The sequence below is a fragment of the Condylura cristata genome, unplaced genomic scaffold (genome assembly GCF_000260355.1).
Source record: "Condylura cristata isolate star-nosed mole 26May11 unplaced genomic scaffold, ConCri1.0 scaffold00029, whole genome shotgun sequence".
Lineage (NCBI taxonomy): Eukaryota > Metazoa > Chordata > Mammalia > Eulipotyphla > Talpidae > Condylura > Condylura cristata.
The window spans coordinates 17,744,146-17,755,498 of NW_004567130.1; the positions used below are offsets into that span (position 1 = coordinate 17,744,146).

Sequence of the window (11,353 nt, forward strand, 5' to 3'; positions counted from 1 at the left end):
GGACACGGCTCAAACCTCAGGCTCGGGGCTCGGCTCAAACCTCAGGCTCGGGGCTCGGCTCAAACCTCAGGCTCGGGACACGGCTCAAACCTCAGTCCTTCGGGAGTGGCAGCCCCACCCTTAGCCTGCCCCACCCTGTTCTTCTGCATGCGTGGCTGACACTTGGGCTGTAGCCGTAACCCCCCCCCCATTCATCCAATGCCCCTGGGCGCCAGCTGCCACGCCCTGGGCCTCCCCACACGCTCTGGTCCCCACTGCAGCCCTAGGGGATCTGAACACGACTGTGAGCCCTGGTGGGCAGACGGGGAAACCGAGGCTCCTTGGGATGACGTGAGGTTTGGCTCAGGGAGTAGAGGGGCTGGGATCCCTGATAGCTATAGACCAGGGCACCTGCCCGTCCACTCCAGGTCAACCATCCTGCAGTGCTTTGTTTCCTCCAAACTCTCCCAGGGGCCTCGTCAAGCTAAGCTGCGGCCCATTAGCGGTTTCCGCACGTCTAAGGCTGGCCAGGCTCCCCTGGGTCTGTGGGCAGCCAGGGCTGTGGAGAGCAGGAGGGGGGTCTCTGGGCCTGGGGAGCCTGAGCCGGCTGGCACTCAGAGAGACTCCCGCCTCCCGACGGGCTCTGAATGGCCCTCTGGGGGAGGCTGGCTAGGCCCACAGTGTGGGCTGCGGCTCGGGGCTTCCCAGTCACCTGGCTTCCAGCACACTGGGCTTCAGATCCGGGCACAGCGGCAGCGGCCGAGAGTGGGGGATGCTGGAGCGGGGGGCGAGGGGACAGAAGGGAAAGACGGCTTCTCATTTCCTGCAGCGCTGGGCCGGCTTGGACACCGCCCTGGCCTTCCCGGCCTCTCCTTCCTCACCCACGAAGTGGGCGCGGCAGTGCAGATGCTCACAGAGTCTACGGCACACCACGCACTGCTCTCCCGGCGCCACACGCCAGCTCTCAATGCGCAGAGCACGCTAGCAGACCCTGTCACATTGCCCTGGGCAGCTGCCATGGCACAGAGAGGTGGAGTGAGTTGCCCAAAGTCACACAGCCTCTAACCTATTAAGTCTGGGTTTAACTCTGTCAGATTTGAAATCCCTATGTCCACCACCACCGCACAGGCCGAAGCCTCCTTTTCTGCTGCAGTAGCCCTGCACCCACACTTCGTGTTCTGTCGCATATTCTCACCTGGCATCCCCCTCACTAACCACATCAGTTTCCTGTTCAACACCATCAGTGGCTCTCTAGTGCCCAGAGGAAACAGTCCAAGCCCTTTGCCTCGTGGTTGGGGCCCATCACAAGCTGTCTTGCAGCTCATACTCAAGCCACAGCAAGCTCCTAGCTGTTCTCTGAATGATCACGCGTGAGTCGCCTGTATATTTGCACGTGTTGTTCCCTCTGACTGGAATGTCCTTCCTCCATGCCACCCCATCTTCCTCCCTGCTGTGTTCCTAATCCGGGTCCTGCTCAGCTCCGGCCCTCCTGTCACCCTCACAGGGAACCTGGGGGCTCCTCCTTGCCTCTGGGTCAGTCCCTTGCCCGCTCACCATGGAGCTCACACACTGTTGAAGTGTCTGTGTCCCCTACAGCCTGAGTGTTTCTCAAAGGTTCGGCTTGCTGTAAGCCTTAGCAACTCTCCACAACCAGGAGCACAGGCAGCAGGCACTTAAAAAAAATGCTAGCTGAGCCCTCCCTGGTGGCACAGCGGGTTAAAGCACTCAGAAGCTAAAGCCACTTCTGCATGAGTTCGATTCCGGCCTGCCCCGGAGGTGACCCACATGGCATGGCAGACCTCTCCTGACCCGCCCGCTGCTCCCCTCAGCACTGTGCTTCATCAGTCGACCTGTTCTGCTCCCCACCCTGTCTCTGGTGAATCCTCTCATGGCCCCTGCATCTCTGGTCTGTACCCCAGTGCTGTGTGCATAAATAAATAAATCTTTTTAAAAAAATGCTAGCTGAATGAATGACTGAATGGACGGTTACATGTCCACGAACCTCACCAACTGTTACAAATGGCTAGGTCGGAGATTGCAAATTGGTGGTAGATGTGATTTTGCTTTGGTTCACGTATTCCATTAAAGCAGTAGAAGGATGAAAATTCAAAAATTGAAGAGGTCATATGTAGTATTTAGAGAAGGCAAACAAGCAGATGAACTATATAAAACAAACATACTATTGGACCCAAAAATTACAAATAAAAACTGGAATGGACTCACTCAAGTCTGGATTTCAAAAATTCTTAAATAACCAAAGATGTGGAGGGGCTGTCCTGACCACAGCTAGCAGAAGCAAAGGCACACCAACTCATGCTTTCAGGCACTTATTGAGCACTTACTGGATACCAGGCGCTGAACCAGACAGATAAAGACCTTTGCCTCCACAGGCACTCATGTCCCTTAACTGCCTGGGCCCTGGGAGCTTCTGACTTTTCAGCCTCTGTCTAGGGGGGAGAAACTGGGCCCCAAAGAGAGAAAGGGACTTGGCTCAAATCACTGCAAGTTAGACAGAGGCCCAGGGCCCGTGACTTAACTTCCACAGCACCAGGTGACCGACACCTTGGATGAATGAACCTTTCTTCCCTGGAAGAGGGGAAGCTCGGGCTGACTCCATAATGGTGCAATTTCAGGTGAAGTCGAAGCTTCCCCTGGTGAGCTGTGCTGGCGGGGGAGGGAGGGGGACAAAGGCTGGGCCCCACGGTGGCCCAGCCTGTCACCAGGAGAGGTGGCCAGGCCACGGCCGTTGGCAGGACCATCCTGGCGGCCAGTGCTGCCTCCTTTGATTGTCTCGTCCTTTGTTCTGCGTTTCAGGGCGTCCAGCTCCTGGGCCTCACGCCAGTCCCCCTCGCCTCCCTGACACTGGCTGCTGCCCAGGCAGGTGGAGGTGGCAGCCTGGAGCAGCGCCAGGGGAAGGCGGGGCGGAGCCCAGGTGGGCGAGGCTCTTGGCCAGGATGGCAGAGTACGGACGCAGCCGCCTAGCGCTGGGGACTCAGCCCCAGCCTGGCAGCTCTTGGGGCCTCAAGGTCAGAACAGCCCTTTACTGGGGCCTCCTTGGTGCCTGGCTTCCTGTCACCCCCCCACTAGGACAGAAGGGCCTTGAGGGCAGAGCCTGCATCTGTCCTGGTCACTCTGCCCCCGAGTGCCCCCAGAAGACATGGCCCACAGTAGGTGTTGATTAAATTCCTGCGAAGTGAAGAAATGAATATTGATCACAGGCCCAGCAGGTGGGTGCTGTGTTAGACACATGTTCCAGAGAGGGAAAGTGGCACTCAGGGAGGGAGTGTCATTCACCCAAGGGCACATGGCAGGCTCCTGCCCCCGCCGTGGCCAGAGAACAGCCAAGAAGAGGACATGAAGCCTGGGCCCCACGGGCTAGGCTCCCCGATTTCCAGGTTTGGGCCCCATGTCCTCGGCTGGTGTCAGGACAGGAGCGGGGTCTAGTGGAGGGGGGGTGTCTAGGTCAACTTCCAGGTTGGTGGGCATGGAGGCTGTCCTGCGGGGAGGACCCCTGGGGTGGCCCATGGAGCCCCAGATGAGTGGGTGGGAGGCGGGAGGGAACCCTGGGCCTCCCCCATACCCCGAGTCTGCCACAACCAGGACCCTGGCTTATGACCTAAATGTGACGGGCCCGCCCCATCAGGGCACCTTCCAGCCTGGCCGCTCCTCATTGTTCTCCAGCTGCTTCTGTGACAGCCTCTTGAATCCCATGACTCTCCCCTCACCCCTTATGGCCTTCTTTGCTACCTTTCTCACAGTCCCGACAGCACCCCATCAATGCCCCCCCGGAGGCCCCCTGGGTTAGCAGCTACGACCCTCCTCATCACAGCCCTTTGGCGATGCCCCCTCCACCACTCTGTAAGAGCTCTGATCATAACTCCCAGCTCCCTGTCCCCCTCTCTTGCCACAGTTTTCATCACCTTCCCTATCACCTCCCCCACTGCAACCCCCACGCCTCCCTCTTCACAGCTACAGCTACGTTACCTCCTGCATCCCTGGGTGAGTCTGGGGGTTGGGAGAGCAGGAAAGGTGGAGAGGGAGAAGCGGGCAGGGGGCAGAGCAGAGGAGGGTGACAGGGGGTGAGGGGGACCCCCCTCCAGCCCCGCAGCAGTACTGTCCAAGGTGCTGGGCCGAGAGACCAGGAGGCAGGAGACAGGCTGTCGCTGCTCATGTGGATCTGAACTCTGACCCTTCTTTCCCCAGCTTGGGCGGGTGGCACCCACATGTTGAGCCTCAGTTTTGCTGTGTGTAACGAGGGGGGGGCCGGGGGGGACGCTGGCCAACTGGCTGGAGGGAGCCCAGACAGGCTGTATCAGCAACCACCAAGCCACCTACCTGCTCCGGCTCAGGCCTCTGAGGACCTCAGATTAATGAGGCTGGTCCCGCAGCATGGCGCTGGGTCCCCTGGGGCCAGCCGCTAAAGGGCAGCAGCTGGCAGCCCAAGCAGCACTGGTGGGTCCCAAGAGGCTGGCTGTTCCCCTCCCCGCCTCCCTCTCTGTCACAACTTCCTTTCCCACCAGGCTTGGGGTCTCTGCCTATATTTCTATTCCAGGCCCTTGCTGATGCTGTTCCTTCCACCTAGCAGAGTTTCTCCAGTTGTTCTTTTTCTCCAAACCATACAGACACTGGAGGACTCCTCCTCCAGGGAGTCCTCCCTCTCAGACCCCTGAGGCACCCGCCGCCCTCCTCGCCTCACTGGAGGGGATGCTCAGGCGTTCACGTCTCTTCCTGCTTGAGCATGAGCGCCGACTGTGTGTCACGGAACATTCATGCTTGTGTCTACACCATCTCGTTTAACCCTCACAACCTCCTCAGTAGGAACAATTCTTGCTCCCATCTTACAGAGCAGGAATCTGAGGCTCAGGGAGGTGAAGGGGCTGGCCTGTGGTCACACAGCCGAAGAGGATGATCCAGAATTCAGATCTACCTTTGCTGGCTCCATGAGTCAGAGGGCTCAACCACGACACCCACCATCTAGATCTGCTTTTTATCTCCTCTGGACTCAGACACCAATTTGGCAAGAATCGGGTCCTTCTCTCTGAGTCTCCAGGACCCGGTCCAGGGCCCTGTGCTCTGCGGCACTATTGACAATCAAATAAAAGTGGTGATGAACTGAAGGTGTCTGAAGAGGCTCCTGGAGCCAGCTAAGTTGCCGGAGACCTGTGCTGGTGGCAACGGCAGTGTGGCTGGAAGTAATGGGCCCGGCTCCGCCCTTCCCACACACACACCAGCTTCTCACTCTCGGTGTCAGCCGGCCCCAGGGGCCTCCCAGGCTGGCGGGGAGTGGGTCCCAGTGGGTGCTATGACCGGGGAGCTGGGCCTGGGGGACTCCGGGGTGGAACACGCTGCTCCTTCCACGGTACAGACTCTGACAACAAGCCCTAACAGCTCTTAAGGGAGAAGGGGGAGGGGCTGCTCCCCACCTGGGCTTGACCTTCACCGTGTCTGTGTCCAGCTTGGGAGTAACAACCGGCTGCGTGATCTTGAGCAAGTGACTCGCCCTCTCTGGGCCTGTGCCATGACCTGCCTCGCAGTCTCAGTTCTGGGGATCCCTTCCCTGATATCTGCTCTCCCCGGAAGAGGTAGCTGATCCTCTGGAAGGTCTGCCTAGCCACCAGGAGCCTACGTGTGGCCTCAGACGCGAGTTCCCATAAGGAGAGGCACCCTGGATGCATCCCTGTTACCCAGAAAAGGGATAGAGGCTCGGGAGACACTGAAACCAGCTGCCACCTGTCACTCCAGCCTGCCAGCTTGGCAGCACCAGGCACAGCCGAGCCTGGGCCGGGGACAGCAGTTGTGGTTAGTCTCAGCCTGGCATGCGTCTGCTGGCCCAGCTAGAGAAAGGGCAAAGGGCAGCCAGAGTCACCCCTCGCAGATACCCAGATGCCTAGAAAGTCGCCCTGGCTCTGCCCCCTGCACGGGCATGCAAGGAGGAATCTGTAGGTGCCTGAGAAGGGACATTGCGTCTCGTCTCTCTCCAGCTCTGGGGACAGTGTGGCTGATCAGATGAGGCTAAGGCAGGGCTGTCCAATGACCCTAGGGAAGTTGTGGCCTGGCAGGGGACAGAAAGCACTTCCCAGAGCTATTCCCCACCCCCAGCCTGACCTGCCCATAGCACTGTCTCACATCTCAGGGTGGGGTCACAGCGCCCGCCCCCCACATGAGGGTGAGGCCGGCAGCTCCAGTTTCCAGTCCCCACTCTGGGTTTCAAAGAGGACCTCACCCTCTGGGGGAGCCTTGCAAACAGCCCAGCAGGGGAGGGGGAGGGGGGCACTGCTGAACAAACACAAACAGCAGCCCCCCACCCCCACCCCCAGGGCTGAGCCTGGCCTCTCCCTGGGGTCTGAGCTGCATCTGGGCTGCTTCTTCTGTGGCCGCCTGGCCTGCACAGACGGGGTTGGGTGCTGGCGCTGGGTGTGCAAACCAGCCGGGCTGCGTGTGCACACACCACACCGCGCCTTGCACATGCCACATGCTGGTGTCCTGCTGTGGCCAGGCTGGGTGTGCATGGCACCAGCATGCCCCCCCGCCCCCCCGTGGGCAGGCTCACAGCCTGGCAGGCCAGGGGTCACCCCAACCCACCACTGTCTGCTCTTGCACAGCTCACCAGCTAAGAAGGGTTTTTACAGTTTACATTTACATTTTAAGTAGTTGGGAAAAAAAGAATAACTCATGACCCGTGAAAATGATATGAAATTCAAATCTCAGCCCCACAAGTGTCGTTACAGCTCAGTCTCGTCCACTCATTGCACACAGTGTGCCGCAGCTCCCACCAGCAGTTCCCAGAGAACTCAGGGCCCCCAGGGCTGAAGTACTCGCTCTGCCCAGGCGCCAGCATCTCTGTGGGGGCACCGTACACCCGGGGCAGGTGGCTACCTCCCCTCCCCCCAACAAATGGGAGTTCAGCTTCAATGAACCTATCAAGATTTTTACAGCTAGAAAATCTACATGCAGCTGTGTTCATTTCAGTACATACAGGCGGGTTTTGGGTTTTACAGTTTTATACTGTTTTTAGTGTGAGTGTGTCTTACTTTTTCCAAGAGTTGAGGTCTGCTGTGTAGCTCCCCTGGATCAGCAGTGTTAGGCAGGGGCCAGGCACATGGTGGATGACTGCTCAGGCTTGGTGAGATTAAAATCACCGGCTTGGTTCTCTTGGTCAACGGGACAACCCTACTACAGGAGATGTGCTCACACCCATTTCATAAATGTGTTAACTGAGGCTTGGAGAGGGAAGGACATCCACCCAGGCTCTTTCCTGGGCCATCACAGTGAGGGTGAGCTGTCCTTTCTCGACACTGTTGCCCCTGGGAGCATAGGGGGACAGGGAATGATGTCTCTGCTGGAAGCTTCTTTCCCCTCCCTCCTGCAGTGTCCGGTATCCAGGTGCCGTGCCAGTCTCAGCTCTCACTGGAGGGTCTTGGCGGGCTCCCAAGAGGCCGATGAGGAATGAGTATTTTTTCCCTCTTCTGGCAAATAGGTGGGTGTGGTGTGGCTGAAGTTGAACTTTTGGGGGGTCTAGGGAGGCTGAACGATAAAGAAGTTGCCATGGGGAGTTAAGAGCCTGCTGAAAGTGGGGAGGGGTGGAGGAGTCTGGAGAGGTGGAAAGGGAGGCAAGTGGTCAACATGGTGGTCTTGGGCCGGCTAGTCCTGCTCTGAAGGCCCCGCAAGCTGGGTGCCAAGCAATGGTCGCAAGCAGGGCTACCCACTAGAACTTTCTGCAATGAAACTAGAACTGGCAATGTCTGGATCTACCTAGTCCAATGTGGTGCCAGTTGAACTGTGGCTAGAGAGACCACGGAACTGAAGTCTACGTACAATCGCTTAAATTTTAGTGTACATTTAAATAGCCACATGTAGTTAGTGGTTACCATACTGGATAGCACCACTTGGAGAGAAGGAAAGTGTTCTGTCTCCAGCTCTGTCATCCAGGGAGTCCACGGACTCCCCAAACCCCCCATTATCAGACATGCCAAGGACCTTCTGGCAGCTTCCACAAGACTGGGTCTCATCCTCCCCACTGCCCGCCACACTTGTCAGAGACCACCAGGCAATAGTGACTCTGGGGGATGTCCAGAGACTGCCACCTCCAGAACAAAAATACTGAGTGAACCTCACATGTTTAACACCATCCTCAACTAACACACAACCACCAACATTCTCTACATCATCACCACACCCCCAAAACCACCCCCAACACAAACATCAGCAGCACCCCCAACTAATCCCACAGTCAGAACTACCACCGAAGTCACCACAATCTCCTCCACCATCACCACCCCACCCCATCACCAACACCCCCCCATCTTTACTACCCCAACACTTGGAGTCAGTAATGGATGCCACTGTGCCCTCTGGCTCTGGAAATCAATGATGTGGACTGGAATCCCTGCTCTGAGTTTAAAACACTGAGCTGCTGGGAGACTTTCTTCATCTGTAAAACGGGACTAGTCATACCATACAGTAATCAGATGGTTGCCAGTGATAGTCAGAAAAAAAATCAAAGGAGGAAGTGCGTGGAAAACCCTTTCAGTAAGATAACCGAGCGCTAATGCTTTTCCTGGCTCTGTGCTGAGTGGGCACAATTTTACTTAATCCTTGCCCACCCGTGAAGGGCCCTGATCTGTCCATCTTGCAGATGAGGAAACTGAGGATCAGAGAGGTAATGTATCTTGCCCAGGATCCTACACTTAGAAGAAGCTGGATTGGAACGCTAGTCTTGAACTAGCCTCGTCTAGACTGGCCCTTTTGGGGGTGGGGGTTAAAAGAGAGGGCGCTTGTTAAAGCCCATTGTGCCTCCCTGAGGTTCCAGGCTCCCTCCACAGGGGACACTGGGGGCCTCTGCACCCCCACAGGAGGTGGAGGTGTGGTAGTGATGCGTGGTGTCTGTGGCTGGCGGAGGGGGGTCAGTCTGCTCACCTGTATCCTGGCGAAACTGGTGCATGGACTGCAGGTCGATGATGTAGGGCACCAGCTGGGCATCCACCTGCCCCAGGACCACCGACCCGCGGGCATCCTCCTTGAGCACGTTCTCGATGTGGTGGCACACGGTGGCCGTGTAGGGCCGCCAGCGGCTATGCTCATTCAGCCACTCCCACACCACCACCCGGGCCACGTTCTGCGGTGGGAAGCCCAGCCCGCTCACTGGCATCATCACCCCCTGGCCTGGCCGAGACATGGCCGCTGCAGCCTCAGGGGCCAGGACCCAGCCTCACTGGTCAGCCCCTCCTGGGCCTGGAGGCGGCCGGGAGCTTCCTCTCTCCCCAGGGTGGGCAGCAAAGCCAGTCAGGCCTCCTTCTTAGGTCTCACTTAGTCTTCTGCAGGCCCAGAGGCCTCAGGTAAGGAGAGTGGGCTGCTTGTCTTCAAGGACCCTCTTCCCGCAGGGCTGTCTCGGATTAAGGGGAAGCAGGTGTCTTCTGACAAGGCAAACGTTGCTCTGAATGCCGGGGCGCCCTCGATGCAGTAAGGGAGGCAAGATGCGCCTCCCCGCCTCCAGATCTGCTCTCTAGCCCTCCGTCCTTCTTCCCAGCGTGCGGGGCCTGTCACCCAGGCGACTGGGCCCCAGCTTGCTTCCCCTGGGGCGCTCAGCCAGCCCTCTGCGCTCGACTGCGTCCTGGACTCTGAGCTTGGCTCCGGGCGGTGGCGGTGCTCGCTGGCCTCCGGTCTGCCGTTCCCCCCTCCCCCCCGACGGCTCCCGCTGAAGGGGGCGTCCCAGTGCCCTGTCCCTACTTGTCCCCGCTCCACGGTGTCCTGGAAAGTCTGGGGAGCTGGAGACTGCTGAAGGGGTGCGGCGGTATCCCCAGCGGGCCGGCCAGTGCGGGCTGCGGCTGCGGAGCTGGGCGGGGGGGACGAGAGGGGCGGGGGCCGTGGGCACGCCCCACCCCACTCGTGCTCGAGACCTGCCGGGAGACAAGAGGGAGAGAGGGCCCTTTAAGAGGAGAGCGCAGCACCCCCTCCCCCTTCCCGGGAGAGCGAGCGGTGGAGAACAATGGGGAGCCGCTGGGGGGGCAGGTAGGGGGGTCGAGGGGGTCGCCCCGCCGCGATCCCTAGGGGCAGGCCTGAAGGGAGGGCCGGGGCGGGGGACGCGACTTCCGGAGACCCCACGCCAGCCCCCTCCTCAGCACCCCCAGCGCTTTTCTCCCTGGGGCCCGCGCCGCAGCTGGGGGATGCAGGGCGCGCAGGGATGAGCCGCGGTGAGCGAGGATGCGAGGCACTGCGGGCGCGGCCCAGGGCCCCTCGGGGGTCGCGTCACCCAAGAGGGGAGCTGGGAGCTGGACGCTCACTGCCTCAGGCCTGGGGCAAAAGCCCCCTTCCCCAGTGCAGACCTCCCCAAGGCGCAAGGCGCCCACCGCCCTCTCAAGGAGTCGGGGGTGGGGTCCCTAAGAGCCCCGCTCTCTCACCGCCTCTCCTCTGCTCCTTTCCTTCCCGGGCTTAAGCTTCAGCACTGCCGCCTCCTGGGCTCCCCGCAGAGTGGGAGGGAGCCGCGGTCCCGCCTCCGCGCCCTCTCCCTCCCAGGCCCCGCGGCCGCCCCGCGCCGCGCCGGGAGCTGGTCTCCAGGCGCTGGACAGATTACCCCACCGACCACGGATGCACGAGCAGGCTGCCCGCCGCCGGGATCCCGCGGGTGGGAGGCGGCCGCGGCCACGCTCAGGGGAGGGACGGGGGAGGAGGCTGGCGGAGAAGGAGGAAGGGGAGGAGACAGATCGGCCCTAAGCGAGGCTGGCTGGCGCTGGCACTCGAGCCCCGGGCTCCCCAAATCCTCCGCTAGGCCCTCCTGGGTCCCCACGAGGTTGCCTGACCACAAGCTGGACACCAGGCATGGAGTGAGGGGTGTCTAAGCGCCGCCTGCTTGAATCCTAGTCATCTTTACATTTCCATTGTCTAATCCAGACACTTAATAAGTGCTCAATAAATACTTGAATAAAATCCAGAGGTTGTCTAAAGAAAGATCTTAAAGGATTTTGTGGTCGCCTTTTCTCCTCCCACCATTCTGTTGGGTGAGGTGAGACTGGCAAGGCCCATGCCTGAGCCCAATTACATTACATTCATGTCTGAGATCCACACATGGGAAGACAGAGGCCCAGTAAGGATAAGAAATGGCCCCAGCTGGCACAGCAGCTTAGGGCAGTGCCCAGTCCAGAGCCTGCTCCCCCAAAGTGCCCAGACTCAAGATGAGGGGACCATGACCGCATCTTGCTTCCCAAGGGACCCAGGATTGGAGGCAGAGACCTCTGAGGAGGGTAAGGGATGGTCCTTGCCATCTCATTTGCAGATGTCTGCAAACAGTAGGTGCTCAATAAATGCTGGGAGAGGGTTGGCCACATAGAAAGAAGGCAGGGCTGGCAGCAGCTCAAGTGTCGATGGTGGGCTGCTCCCC

At 59.4% G+C, this 11,353-nt stretch overlaps 1 protein-coding gene across 1 annotated transcript in view; it reads right to left on the bottom strand.

Moving 5' to 3' along the window:
- Nucleotides 1-10,530, bottom strand: part of DTX1 (deltex 1, E3 ubiquitin ligase) — a 32,374-nt gene extending 21,844 nt beyond the window's left edge. The window contains exons 1-2 of the mRNA XM_004690708.2: nucleotides 10,377-10,530; nucleotides 8,896-9,875 (exon numbers count right to left, since the gene is read on the bottom strand). Of these exons, the coding sequence (XP_004690765.1) occupies nucleotides 8,896-9,154 (259 nt within the window). The 5' untranslated portion in view covers nucleotides 9,155-9,875; nucleotides 10,377-10,530. The remainder of the gene's footprint in view (nucleotides 1-8,895; nucleotides 9,876-10,376) is intronic.
- Between the last annotated feature and the right edge of the window lie 823 nt (nucleotides 10,531-11,353).